Source organism: Cetorhinus maximus, chromosome 17 (genome assembly GCF_964194155.1).
Source record: "Cetorhinus maximus chromosome 17, sCetMax3.hap1.1, whole genome shotgun sequence".
NCBI lineage: Eukaryota > Metazoa > Chordata > Chondrichthyes > Lamniformes > Cetorhinidae > Cetorhinus > Cetorhinus maximus.
In genome coordinates this window covers 84,147,151-84,162,009 of record NC_135895.1, presented here as the reverse complement: position 1 = coordinate 84,162,009, position 14,859 = coordinate 84,147,151, and the positions used below count along the sequence as shown (strand labels likewise).

Below are 14,859 nucleotides of genomic sequence, written 5' to 3'. Positions count from 1 at the left end.
GAGCTGGGGCTGGAGCTGGATCTGGGTCTGGGGTTAGAGCTGGGGCTGGATCTGGAGCTGTCATGTGGCTGGAGCTGGAGCTGGGGCTGGAGCTGGAACTGGAACTGGAACTGGAACTGGGGCTGGAACTGGAACTGGAGCTGAAGCTGGAATTGGGGCTGGAGATGGAATTGGAGATGGAGATGGAGCTGGAGCTGGCCTGGAGCTGGAGCGGGAGCAGGAGCTGGGACTGGGGCTGGGGCTGGATCTGGACCTGGAGCTGGGGCTGGGCTGGAGCTGGAACTGGGCCTGGAGATGGGACTGGGCCTGGAGATGGGACTGGAGCTGAGGTAGGAGCTGCTCCTGGGGAGGAAGCTGGAGCTGGAGCTGGCTTTGGGACAGGGGTTGGAGATGGAATTGGAGCTGTGGTTGGAACCGTGGAAAGGGCAGTGGTTAGGGCTAGGGCTGGAGCTGGGGTTGTGGCTGGAGCTGGAGCTGGAGTAGGAGATGGTGCTAGGGCTAGACCTGGACCTGGGGCTGGGGCTAGAGCTGGAGCGGGGGCTGGAATTGGAACTGCAGCTGGAACAGGGTCTGAGGCTCGACCTGGGTCTGTGACTGGGTCTGTGACTGGTGCTGGAGCTGGAGCTGGAGCTGGAGCTGGGGCTGGGGCTGGGGCTGGGGCTGGAGCTGTGGCTGGAGCAGGAATTGGGGCTGGAGCTGGTGCTGGAGCAGGAGCTGGAACTGCGGCTGGGGCTGGAACTGCAGCTGGACCTGGAGCTGGGGCTGGATCTGGAGCTGGAGCTGGGGCTGGAATTGCAGCTGCAGCTGGAACAGGGTCTGAGTCTCGAACTGGGTCTGTGACTGGTGCTGGAGCTGGAGCTGGGGCTGGGGCTGGGGCTAGAGCTGGAACTGGAATTGGGGCTGGGGCTGGGGCTGGAGCTGGAGCTGTGGCTGGAGCAGGAATAGGGGCTGGAGCTGGAGCTGAGGCTGGGGCTGGGGCTGGAGCTGGAGCTGGGGACGGGGCTGGGGCTGGAGCTGGAGCTGGGGATGGGGCTGGAGTTGGGGCCGGAACTGGACCTGGGGCTGGAGCTGGTGTTGGGACTGGAGGTGGAGTTGAGGCTGGAGCTCGGGTTGGAACTGGGACTGGAGCTGGGACTGCAACTGGAACTTGAGGTGAGGCTTGAGTTGGAGCTGGAGCCGGGGCTGGAGCTGGAGCTGGAGCTGGGGATGGGGCTGGATCTGGAGCTGGGGATGGACCTCGAGCTGCTGTCGGAGCTGGAGCTGGGGCTGGAGCTGGAAATGGCACTGGGGCTGCGGCTGCGGCTGGAAATGGGGCTGGACGTGGAGCTGGAACTGGGGCTGTACCTGAGGCTGAGGCTACGGCTGCAGCAGGGTGTAGGGCTCGAAGTTGAGTGGAGAAGGAGCTGGAACTGGGGATGGGGCAAGGGCTGGAGGAGCAGCTGGAATTGACGCTGGGGCTGGAGCTGGAGCTGGAGCTGGAGCTGGAGCTGAAGCTGTGTCTGGAGCAGGAATTGGGGCTGGAGCTGGAGCTGAGGCTGGGTCTGGGTCTGGAGCTGGAGGTGGGGCTGGATTTGGAGCTGCAGCTGGAACAGGGTCTGAGGCTCGAACTGGGTCTGTGACTGGTGCTGGAGCTGGAGCTGGGGCTGGGGATGTAGTTGGGGCTGGAGCTAGAGCTGGGGCTGGAATTGGAGATGGAATTGGAACAGGAACTGGAGCTGGAGCTGGGGATGGAGATGGAGCTGGGACTTGAGCTGGGGTTGGAGCTGGAGCTTGGGCTGGAGTTGGAGCTGGAGCTGGAAATGGAGCTGGAGCTGGAGCTGCAGCTGGAGCTGGAGCTGGAAATGGAGCTGGAGCTGGAGCTGGAAATGGCGCTGGGTCTGGAACGGGGCTGGAGGTGGAGCTGGAACTGGAAATGGCGCTGGGTCTGGAACGGGGCTGGAGGTGGAGCTGGAACTGGGGCTGTACCTGAGGCTGGGGCTGGGGCTGGAGCTGGGGAAAGGGCTGGAGTTAAGGCTGGGGCTGGGGCTGGAGCTGGAGCGGGTGTTGGAGCTGGAGCTGGGAGTGGAGCTGAGGCTGGAGCTGAGGCTGGAGCTGGGGTTGGGGCTGGGGTTGGAGCTGGTGCTAGAGCTGGGACTGGAACTGGAACTTGAGCCAGCCCCAGCTCCTGTTCCAGCTCCAGCTCCAGCCCAACCTCTATATTCAGCCTCAGCTCCATCCCCAGCTCCACATCCTGCTCCAGCTCCAGCTCCAGCTGTAGCTTCAGGCACAGCCCCCGCCCCAGTGCCGGCCCCAGCACCAGCTCCAGCTCCATCCCCCGCTCCAGCCCCAGCTACAGCTCCAGCCCCAGCACCAGCTCTATCTCCAGTCCCATCTCCAACCCCAGCTCCAGTTCCAGCTCTTGCTCCAGCTCCAGCTCTTGCTCCAGCTCCAGCTCCTGCTCCAGCCCCAGTTCCAGTTCCAGCCCCAGCTCCAGCCCCAGCCCCAGCTCCTGCTCCAGCCCCAGTTCCAGCTCCAGCCCCAGCCCCAGCACCAGCTCCAGCCCCAGATCCAGACCCAGGCACTGGCCCAGCTCCAGCTCCAGCCCCAGCTCCAATCCCATCTCCAACCCCAGCTCCAGCTCCTGCTCCAGCTCCAGCTCCAGCTCCTGCTCCAGATCCAGCTCCTGCTCCAGCTCCAGCTCTTGCTCCAGCTCCAGCTCTTGCTCCAGCTCCAGATCCAGAACCAGGCACTGACCCAGCTCCAGCTCCAGCCCCAGCCCCAGCCCCAGGCACTGGCACACCTCCAGCCCCAGCTCCTGCCACAGGCACAGCTCGAACCCCAGCTCCAGCCCTAACCCCAGCTCAAGTTCGATCCCCAGCTCTACCTCCAGCTCCAGCTCCAGAACCAGCCCAACCCCCAGCTCTAGCCACAGCTCCAGCTCAAGCCCAAGCTCCAGCCCCAGCTACAGCCCAACCCCCAGTTCCAGCCTCAGCTCCATATCCAGCTCCAGCTCCAACTCCATCCTCTGTACCAGCTCCAGTCCCAGCCCCAACTCCAGCTCCAGCTCCACCCAGCTCCACCTCCTGCTCCACCCCCAGCCCCAGCTCCAGCTCCAGTCCCAGTTCCAGCTCCAGCTGCAGATCTACCTCTAGCTCCAGCCCTAACCCCAGCCCCGGCTCAAGCTCCAGCTCCAGCCCGAGGCACAGCTCGATCCTCAGCTCCAACTCCAGCTCCAGCCCCAGCCCAATGCCACCTCCAGCACTGGCCCCTGCTCCATTCCCATCCCCAGCTCCAGCTCCAACCCCAGCTCCATCTCCATTCCAGGTCCAGCTCAAACCCCAGATCCAGCGCCAGCTCCAGCTCCAGCCCCATCCCCATTTCCAGCTCCAACCACACCTTCAGCTCTAGCTCCATCTCCAGCCGCAGCTCCAGCCCCAGCCCAGCTCCTGCTACAGCCCCAGCACCAGCTCCAGCTCCAGCCCCAGCTCCTGCTACAGCCCCAGCACCAGCTCCAGCTCCAGATCCAGCCCCAGGCACTGGCCCAGCTCCAGCTCCATTCCCAGCCCCAGCCCCAGCTCCTGCCACAGGCACAGCTCGAACCCCAGCTCAAGTTCGATCCCCAGCTCCACCTCCAGCTCCAGCTCAAGCCCAAGTTCCAGCCTCAGCTCCAGCCACAGCTCCAGCTCCAGCTCCAGTCCCAGCCCCAACTCCAGTTCCAGCTCCAATTCCATCCCCAGCTCCAGCTCCAGTCCCAGTTCCAGCTCCAGCTGCAGAACTACCTCTAGCTCCAGCCCCAGCCAGAGATCCATTCTCAGCCCCAGCCCCAGCTCCAGCCCTAACCCCAGCCCCAGCTCAAGCTCCACCTCCAGCCCCAGCTCCGGCCCCAGCCCAAACTCCAGCCCCTTCTCCAGTTCCAGCTCCACCTTCAGCCTCAGTTCCAGCCCCAGCGTCATTTCCAGCTCCAGCTCCAGCCCCAGCCCAATGCCACCTCCAGCACTGGCCCCTGCTCCATTCCCATCCCCAGATCCAGCCCCAGCCCCAGCTTCAGCTCCACCCCGAAATCCAGCTCCAGCCCCAGCTCCAGCCCCAGCTCCAGCTCCAGCTCCAGCCCCAGCCCCAGCTCCAGCTCCAGCTCCAGCCCCAGCCCCAGCTCCAGCTCCAGCTCCAGCCCCAGCCCCAGCCTCAGCTCCAGCCCCGGCTCCAGCTCCAGTCCCAGCCCCAGTTTCAGCTCCTCCTCCAGCTCCAACCCTGACCCCAGCTCCAGTCCCAGCCCCAGCCCCAGCTCCAGCTCCAGCCCCAGCCCCAGCCCCAGCCTCAGCTCCAGCCCCAGCCCCAGCCCCAGCCCCAGCCCCAGCTCCAGCTCCAGCTCCAGCCCCAGCCCCAGCCTCAGCTCCAGCCCCAGCTCCAGCTCCAGTCCCAGCCCCAGTTTCAGCTCCTCCTCCAGCTCCATCCCTGACCCCAGCTCCAGCTCCAGCTCCAGCCCCAGCCCCAGCCCCACCTCCAGCTCCAGCTCCAACTCCAGCCCCAGCTCCACCTCCAGCTCTATCCCCAGCTCCAGCACAAGCTCCAGCCCCAGCGCAAGGCGCAGTCCCAGTTCGAGCTCCAGCTGATGCCCCAGCTCCAGCTCCAGCTCCAGCCCCAGCCTCAGCCCCAGCTCCAGCTCCAGCCCCAGCCCCAGCCCCAGCCCCAGCTCCAGCTCCAGCTCCAGCTCCAGCTCAAGCCAGAGCTCCAGCTCCATCTCCAGCTCCAATCCCATCCCGAGCCCCAGCTGGAGCTGGAGCTGGAGCTGGAATTGGAGCTGGAGCTGGAGCTGGAGCTGGAATTGGAGCTGGAGCTGGAGCTGGTGCTGGGGCTGGAGATGGAGCTGGGGCTGGGGCTGGAATTGGAGCTGGAGATGGAGCTGGGGCTGGGGCTGGGGCTGGGGCTGGAGCTGGAGCTGGGGCTGGGGCTGGAGCTGGAGCTGGGGCTGGGGCTGGGGCTGGGGCTGGAGCTGGAGCTGGAATTGGAGCTGGGGCTGGAGCTGGGGCTGGGGCTAGGGCTGGCGCTTGGGACAAGTGAGGAGTTTGAGGAAATACTGTCCGCTTGTGGATAAGTGTAGCTCTAACATTACTCAGGAATCCGGACACCATCCAGGACAAAGCAGGTTGCTTGACTGACACCCCATCCAGCACCCTCAGCGTTCAGTCCCTCCACACTGACCCATTGGCAGCTCTGTGTGCTATGTGATAGTTGCACTGCTGCTAGTCGCCAAGGGTACTTTGGCAACCCCCTCCAGACCTGCGAGCTCTAGCAACTAGAAGGACAAGGGCAACAAAGTCTTGGGATCAGCAGCATCTGCAGGTTGCCTTCGACTCCAACCCCTCCCCACCCGCCACAAAGAGCTGTGACTTCAGTGTGGCTGGGTCAGCAACCCGCAGTTGCCTCCCAATCAACAGGCCACATGGGCTGCAGTGGGGCAAAGAGGCAGTGCCCCAGCACCTAATGAAGGGCTCTTAGGGGTGGGCAGCACAGATGCCGGCCTTGCCATTGATGTCCACGTCCCATGCCTGTTTCGGAGACTGGCGTGGTGATTAGAGAGAGTAGAGGGCTCACTCACTCTGGCGGTGCAGATTTAATCGCTCGTGCGTTTCCTGCACTGCAGGGCGCTCCTCCCCTGCACCCCTGTCTCACTGACCACCTTGGCCACCTCCTCCCAGGCCGGTGTGGTGAGGCGGGTGGGCCTCCTGCTCCCATCCCTGGGAAAGAGGACCGGCGGTGAGTCTCCAGTGAGGCCTCATTGAACCATGTGGCCGGTGGAGCTACATCCTGGAAGCCATAGCCAGGATTTTACAGCGTGTCTCCTCCCAGCGGATGCGGCAAACCATTTAAATCCTCATTCAATTCGGCAGGGTCGTAATATCCCGCCGGGCGGGAGGGGCCGGAAAATCCTGGTCCATGTCTAGGCCCTGGACTCCTGGCACGATGAATCACTTGCTATCCGGTTGTCTTTTAAATATGGTGCCCAGACATGGCGGCGGGGCGTGTGACTTCCTGTCTGCCCGCCACACGATGCGATGTAACCCTCCTGCCTGCATAATTAATGAGGTGAACAGGGCACAATTCGATGTGCTCACACAGCCAGCACTCAAGCGAGAGCCCCACCGGCTTCCCACTCCCGCTGCCGGACTCCAGCCCAAAGCAGAAAGTCCCGACCTTTGTTTCCACTCTCCTCGCCCCGATGCCCTTTCTATCCTTCCCCCACAGCCAATGAAACAGATTGAGGAGAATCTATGTTGATTGTCAGGTGTGCAGACCATTCAAACAGAAAGGCTCAATGGGCGTTTTTTTCTGCTCTTGACAGCCTGAGTCTCACCTAATTTGGAATTCCTGGTAGGAGAGTCCCCCTTGGATAAGCTGCTGGGAAATGTTATTCACCAAGTAGCACTTATCTCCCATTGGTTCTGTAAATCATTGTCAATAATGCACGCTGAATCTCAGTCTCTGAATATATAGAACCTACTCACTGCACTTTGAAAAAGATCAAATTCAAACACAAGCATCATGATGCTCATGGCTAACTGATGTCAACGCCATTTACCTGTTTTTGCTCCTTTCCTCTTGATATTCTGACCTAACAATGATCTGCCGATCTCAGACTTCAAAATCCCAATTGGTCCAGCGAGCCTCTGGGAGAAAGAATTGCAGGTTTCCACCGCCTTTAGCGTGAAAAAATGCCCCCTGCTTTGGCTTTTGAACAGCCAAGCTCAGATTTTGAGATTGTGCACCTTTGTCCTCTCCACCTCCATCAGCCCAATCGCACCTCTTTAACGTTTTCAGCACCTCAGTTAGATCATCCTCAAAGTTCTAAACACAAGGGAGCGCAAGGCAATTTTATACAACCTGTCCTTATTTCAACCTGGAATCATTCTAATGAATCTGCACTTCACCCACTCTGAGGGCAATGTATCCATCCTGAGGGATGGTGCCCAAAGTTGAAGACAATACTCTGGATGGCATTTGATGAAGGCTGATTCAAACCTAGCTTGCTCCTTATTGTGTTTCAGCCCCACTGAGATAAAGGGCAAATTTCCGTTTGCTTTTCTGATTACATGGTTTATCTGTGTTTTACTGATTTGTCCACCTTTGGTCCATCAAAGTTTCTAGTCTCTTACCATTTAGAAAATATTCAAATTTCTCAGAGGATAACCTCACACTTCCATCTCAGGCAGCCACTACACAATCTCCTCAGATCCTCATTGTGTTGAGATTATGACTCCCCACCATCTCTGACTTTAACCCATTCTCGCCCGGTCTCCCATAACTGAGTAACCCTGATCACCTTTCCTCCCACCTACAATCTGCACACTTTTAAACCACAAGCCTGATATTAATTAATCTCTACATCCTTATTTATTTGATCCTCTCTCCCATTACTTAAAACCTTTACTGCTGGCCTGCTCTATGGGTCTTGGCCCTTTCATCTGGGATTCTCAGTACAAAATTCAACTCTAGAGCTCTCACTATTCCATTATGTCATTCATTCTCCTCCCTGCTTTCTCCATCTTCACAAGAAGGAAAGATAGACTTTCATTTCTACAGCACCATTTATAATCTCAGGATGTCCAAAACACTATCCAGACAATTAAATTTTTCTGAAGTGTAATCTCTGTTGGAGGAAATGCAGCAGCCAATTTGCACACAGCAAACTCCCAAAAGCAGCAATGAAATAAATTATAAGATCATTTGATTTAGTGATGTTGAATGAGGGATAAATATTAGCCAGAACACCAGGGAGAACTCCCTTATGCTTCTTCAGAATAGTGTCAGGAATCTTTAACATCCACCTGAGAGAGCAGAAGTGTCCTTGGTTTAACATCACATCTGAAAGACAGCACCTCCGACAGTGCAGCACTCACTCAGCACTGAACTGAGGCATCAGCCTAGATTCTGCTCTCTAGGTTCTGGAGTGGGATTTGAACCTAGAACTTCCTAACTAAGGGCAAAAGTGCTACCCCCTGAGCCATGCCTATCATTACAAAGAGGCTTCCCCAGCTGAAATTTGCCACCTTTGATGAGGAAGACCTCCTGCCACATGAATCTATCCTCCAGACGCAGATCAGCCTGCTGAATATTGCCAGTGTTTGTTTTTTTTAGATCCAGGAGGTAATCCAGGCTAACAGTCCAGTGCAGTCCTGAAGGAGTGCTGCATTGATGAAGGTGCCATCTTTTGGATATGTTAAACCCAGGCCCCTGGGTCCTCAGGTGGGCGGGAAAGATCCCATGGCACTATTCAAAGAAGCAGAGTGGAGCTCTCCCAGTGTCCAGGCCAACATTAAATCCTCAACCAACAAAGTAACTGGTTAATGGCCTCTATGATGTGGGCACAGGAGCTCCTGCATTTGGTTACAATAAAATAGTGACTAGCTGTGAAGGTCTCTGGGATATTCTGAGGACATGAAAGGTGTTATCTTACTCCACGTTCATTTGCTTTTCTTCCTTTCTTGAGTTAACTTAGCGAATGCTCTGGCTGACACTGGAATGTTGCAGCCAGTGAACAGACTCCCTGTCAGGCCAGTAAAAGGGTGTCACATCCAGAGAGTAATACTTGATTGTCAATGATCAATTAATTTCTAAAGTCTACACTGCAATTCCAAAGATCTTATTATATCGCCATCTGGAATTTGTACATTAAATTCTGAACTCACTATAGCCCCAATTTCGAGACTTTCTTTGCCTCTGCACTGGGAGATAGATGCTCAGTTTTGATGATCTTGCAATGACCCTGGACTCTGTTTAGACTCTCGCCTGGAGGATTGCTTAGTCCTAGATTTTTACAAGTCCCTTTATGTGTAGTGCATCAGATGCTGCGCCAAAATACAGCTGATCTCTCCCTGACCCATATAATCACAGCAGAAGCAATGCAATGCTAAATATCAATTTTCATAATTCTCTTTAACTAGCAAAGTGCATCTTTGTTGATGCAGAATCACATCTCACCCAGTAACCAGCAGAGTACAGTTTAATTTTCTTCTCAATATAAATGGCCTTAGCAGAAGTTAATCCCCATTGTCTAGGTAACATTGTGTGTGTTCTTTTCAGGCAGATGTGTAGACGGCCTGTCATTGCACTTAGCAGATTTCAGAACTAAGAGGTAATGAGATCTGTGAAGCAGAAGAAATTCTGTGCAGTGCCCTAAGCTATATTTTGTGGCAGATCCATGTGAATAAAAGTCCCCAGTTCAGGTATCATCTACTTACTTTATCAACAATACTGGGCTCAAGGCTGCAAACAGCTTCAGCCCACTGACCAACACCGAGCACACAAGCATTGAATTTGCACTACAGCCTCTTTCAGGGACTCTCCCTCCTTTTCAATCTGATCGGACCCTAGTCAACTATGGATTTATTCTGCCACGGAGGTGTGGGTGAGAGGAGTGAAGATCGTGTCACATCAATGTTAAGCTTGTGCTGAAAACCCACCCAGGGATGAGTCATGGCAGTTTAGTCTAACCCCTCTCCAGTAGGATTCCCATAGGACACCACAATGATCTGCATCCTCTCACAACCAGATAAAAAAAATCTGTAAGCAAGACAAGTGCTGCAGAGAATAATTAAGATTAGAAGGATGCATGTATTTTGGTGTTCTATCTCTTAGTGAGAAATTGTGTGAGAGATGAACATTATGGCCGTTGTATTTTTGACCTCTCTCCTGCGGAGCAATACATTGCGCTGCATTAAATTAGGGGTAGGCAATAAACGCTGGCCTAGTCATGAACCGTTCTCATGAATTCGTTCCCATGAACGAATAGAAAACAATCACTTTGCGTGACATGACAGCCATAAAGAGAGTTGCACGGGCAGGAATCACGGGGCCTTGCCTTCTCTACACTGAGAGTGGAATGGCCCCAGATTTGCACTAAGTGCAGTAGTGGGCAGGAAAAAGAACGTTTTACCCGCCGGCCTCAATGGCGGGTTTTCACGCCGTATCATCCCAATCCAGCCTCATTAATTATGCGTGCCTCGGAAACACTCCGCTTCGCTGGCAGGTGTGCTCTCATCTGCCCGCCACAGTGTCACCTCGCCGCTTTATCGCATCGCACATCATATTTAAAGTGCAGCCACGCGCACACCTCTCAGTGCTTCCAGCCCATGACTGCTGCACAGAAGACATGGCCCCGAAAGGCAAGAAGACTGCAGCCCCCTAATTCACTGACGCATCCCTGGAATGCATTTTGGATGCTGTGAAGGCCCGCCTTGATGTCCTCCACCCCCTCAGGATGGGCAGCAACATCACCAACCCAGCTTGAGAGGTGATGACAGTGGTGGTCAATGCCAATGCCCTGCAAAAGGAGACAACCACCCAGTGCCGAAAGAGAATGAATGACCTCCTCCAGTCCATCAGGGTAAGTCACTTTCCTCATCAGTCTCAACTCACACACTCACAAATCCATCACACATCCACAGGGATCTTACTCACAATTCACTCTCTCACACACACCTTCATTGTCCTCACCCTGTCCATGGCACCACTCACCACCACACGTGCCAGGCATACTTATCATCTGGCCTGGCAGGTGTTCTGCTTATTGTCTCTCCATCTGTATTTATGGAGGGCAAGCGGACACACAACAAAAGGCCATCACACCCGCATCCCCATCGACATCCTCCTCATCAGGGAAGATTTGGAGCTCCTCCATCTCCTCCTCAGCCAGCTCCTCTCCCCGTTGCAGTGTGCAGCAGGCAATGACAATGCTTGACACCCTCTGTGGACTATATTGTAGGGCTCTACCAGGCCGGTCCAGGCACCAGAACCTCATTTTCAACATTCCGATGGTTTGCTCCACCAAGGTGCGAGTTGTAGCATGAGCCTTGATGGACCTTCTCTCTGCTGCAGTCTGAGGCCGCTGCACGGGTGTCATCAGCCATGTCCTCTGTGGGCAGCCCCTGTCCCCGAGGTGCCAACCCTGCAGCTCTCTGGGCTCTGGAAGTTGTCAGGGATCTGAGACCTGTTAAGAATGTAGGAGTCATGGACACTCCCTGGGAACTGTGCACAGACCTGCAGGATGCTTTGTGGTGGTCGCAAACCAACTGAACATTCAGCCAATGGAAACCCTTGCGGTTGACATAGTTGGCCGCTTGTTGCCATGGAGATCTGAGCGTCATGTGAGTGCAGTCAATTGCACCCTGCACCTATGGGAAACCTGAGATTTGGGCCAATCCTAGCGGTTTTGCTTCCTGGCTTTCCTGGTCCCAGGCAAAATGTACCAAATTGTGTGCCCTCATGAAGATGGCATCCGTGACCTCATGGATGTATTTGTGTTTGGAGGCTTGTGACATCCCACAGAGGTCACCTGTGGGGCCCTGAAAGGAGCCACTGGTGTAAAAATTGAGCGCCGCTGTCACTTTCAGGGCCACTGGTGGTGGATGCCCTCCATGTCCCCATGGTTCCAAATCCTGCAGTAACTGGCAGATGTGACCAGCTCCCTAGACATGCACAACCTTCAGTGACACAGGTTCTCGGTCATCTACAGGAATGATAGGCTGCATCTATAGCTAGGCACCGGCCAGCGACAGCTTGCTGTGGCTCTACTGCGGCATGCATAGGAGCCTTAGCTGTCCCTTCTTCCTGAGGGTGCTGCTCCTCCATCTGCTCAGCCAGGCACCTCCATTGCTGTCTTCACCTTCATCTCCGCTCTCTGTAAGCCATGGGGCATACAGCTAGGTCACCAGGCTCCATGCTCCTGATGTACTCCTCCTGCAGGATAAAAGAGAGAGATGCGTGGGTTAGCTTGGGTGTACTAAGAACATGTCTTGGTTAAGTGTCCAGGCCCCTTAATACATCCCGGAGAGTGCTGGCCACCATTTCGATGGCCAGAGTTTAGTGCGCCGCATGGCTGCCCGAAATCCCAGCCACCTCCGCCACATTCCACCTGACCAATTGGCGGCAGCCTTGCCCATTGGACTGCATGTTGTGCTCTCAGCTCAGGCGCAGACATTCTGCTAACCCGCACTGCAAGGCTGCACTGTTAGTTTGAACCATGGGGGAGACTGGTCCAAACCGGGATGATGACATTGCAAGGGGCTGTGAGCACCTCCACCAGTGACTGCTCCATGGCCAGCTTTAGCAAGGAGATTGTACAACCTGCCCAGTTGTCCAACTGTTCTGCAGTCCACTAAAATGCTCATTAGTTTGCAGTCTGTGCCCGAGCAGTGAAAGGTTTCGGAGCATTTGGTAGCACTTTCAGGCCTATACGTTACTTGCGTGGGCAGATAGGCTAGAGGCCCGAATCCAAGCATATCAATGTGGCTGTGTCTGAACTGTCTCAGCTGCAGCTGTTTAGCTGCAAGCTAAAGAGCTGTCACTTTATTCAAGATTTCCCTAATGTGTAGACACTTCCCCCCACCCCTACCCCTCCCCCCCACACACACACACACACACACCCACACCGTATATGGTTGTGCACTATCATCCACTGCAGTGGAGTCCTTTCCCTCCTCCAACTCACCTCAACAACAGTCTAGCCCTTGCCCCTCTCAACTTGCCTTAACTGCAGTGCACCCTTTGCCCCGCCAAATCGCTTCAACTGCAGTGAAGCCGTTGCCCCCGCAAACTCACCTCAACCGCAGTGCAGCCTTGCCCCCACCCCCCCAAATCGCCTCAACCACAGTGCAGCCCTTGTGCCCCCCAAACTCGCTTCAACCGCAGGGCAGCCCTTGCCCAGGCACCGCACTGCAAGCCAGCCAGGAAAATGCAACTTGCCTGTGCCCTCGCCTGAATGCGCAGCACCTCAACCTTGCAGTGCAACAGACATCGCTTGTGAGCCCAGCACAACGTTACTGTGCACCCACCTCCAAGTTCCCCTCAAAGTGCAGCTCGCCTGGTGCACGCCTTATAAATGCTTGTGAAACACGTTGGCATGCAATCATGCCAATGTGCTTGGATGATCCAGCGTTGGAGAATGATTCTGGCAGGCTGGGCTGATAATGATATGCAGATGTATTGCAATGAAATTCCTGACATGCAGCGGCTGGAAATGCGACCCACCATTGATGGGTAGAGCGGACAATGCAAACTGGTTTCATGAAACTGATCTTTGGCCTTCCCAACATGTTGTCCGCTCATGCCCCCCCCATGGTACCCGACGCCAGTGGGGTATGGAAAATTCCACCCTGAGTGTTGGGATTGACGTGTGATGGTGATGTGGAACTGCAGCATCTTATGTTTCGGGCATAACGTGGAGGCCTGGTTTCGCCGTTAGCAAAAGAAAGAAATAACTTGCATTTGTGTCGTAATGTTTCTTAATATTTTTTAAATGTAATATTTCCAAACTTGCTGAAGACACGAAACTAGGTGGGAGCACAAGTTGTGAGGAGGATGCAAAGAGGCTTCAAGGGGATTTGGACAGGCTAAGTGAATTGGCAAGAACATGGCAGATGGAATATATTTTGTGAATAAGTGTGAAGTTATTCACTTTGGTAGAAGAAACAGAAAGGCAGAGTATTTCTCAAATGGTGAGAGGTTGGGAAGTGATGTCCAAAGGGACCTGAATGTCCTTGTCCATGAGTCGTGAAAAGTTAGCATGCAGGTGCAGCAAGCAAATTAGGAAGGTAATGGTATGTTGGCCTTCATCACAAGAGGATTTGAGTACACGAGTAAAGATGTCTTGCTGCAGTTGTATAGAGATCACAACTGGAGTGTTGTGTACAGTTTTTGTCCCCTTATGTAAGGAAGGATATATTTGCTATTGAGCGGGTGCAACAGAGATTCACCAGACTGATTCCTGGGATGGCAGGATTGTCCTATGAGGGGAGAATGAGGAGACTAGGCCAGTATGCTCTAGAGTTCAGGAGAATGAGAGGTGATGTCATTGAAACTTACAAAATACTTCCAGGGCGTGGCAGGGTAGAAGTAGATAGGACATTCCTCCTGGCTGGTGAATCTAGAACCAGGGGACAGAGTCTCAGAATAAGGGGCAGGCTATTTAGGACTGAGATGAGGAATTTCTTCATAGGGCGGTGAATCCTTAAAATTCTCTGCCCCAGGGGAAGCTCGATCATTGAGCATGTTCATACAGAAATTAATAAACTTTAATGACATCAAGGGATATGGGGATAGTGCAGGAAAGTGGCATTGAGGTAGATGATCAGCCATGGTCTAGTTGAATGGTGGAGGAGGCTCAATAGACCAAATGGCCTACTCCAGCTCTTATGTCCCTATGTTGCTATGTTGCTATGTTCTGAGTGCCTCTCATGACCTCAGGGCATCCCAAAGTACTTCATAGTCAAGTACTTTTTTGAAGTGTAGTCACTGTCCTAAGGTAGGAAACTTCAGGAACCAATCTGCACAAAGTAAGGTCTTACAAACAGCTGCTGAAGAATGACCAAATCAACTGGTGGCAGTTGAGGGATAAATTTGGGCAGGAACCGGGAGAATTCCCCTGTTCTTCATCAAATAGTGCCACAAGATCTCCTATATCCACCCAAAAGAGCAGACTCAGTTAAACATCACGTCCAAAAAACATCGCAGTTTTTTTCCAGTACTCCATACCCTCAGGTTTCTCACTCAGAGGCGAGTGTTCTGCCCATTACAGTCACGAAGATGCAGAGGTGCTTCAGAGGAGGGTTTACTATGAAGCGCATCATCTTCCATTGCTGTTCTACCTTAGCCCATGCTGGGTTTAAGACCAAGGCATGGTTTTTCTCTGCAGCCTGTCAAGCAGTATTCGATCACTGGTGGGGCATAAGTTGCTATGACACTACAAAATACAGTCCAATAACAAACAGATGGTTCTACATCTCCTGCGAGGTACACTTTAAGAACATTAAAGGGCCAACTGCCAAAGCCACAGCGATACGCTTGGCGCTGGTGAACAAAAATCTGATTCACAGGCTCTGCTTCTGC

The 14,859-nt window shown here is 54.5% G+C and overlaps 1 protein-coding gene across 1 annotated transcript in view; it reads left to right on the top strand.

The window, feature by feature from the left end:
• The first annotated feature begins 1,026 nt into the window (after positions 1-1,026).
• LOC144692696 (uncharacterized) overlaps positions 1,027-14,859 on the top strand; it is a 160,807-nt gene continuing 146,974 nt past the window's right edge. Inside the window, 5 exon segments of the mRNA XM_078561787.1 lie at positions 1,027-1,340; positions 2,174-2,646; positions 3,044-3,179; positions 3,441-3,962; positions 4,046-4,752. Of these exon segments, the coding sequence (XP_078417913.1) occupies positions 1,027-1,340; positions 2,174-2,646; positions 3,044-3,179; positions 3,441-3,962; positions 4,046-4,752 (2,152 nt within the window).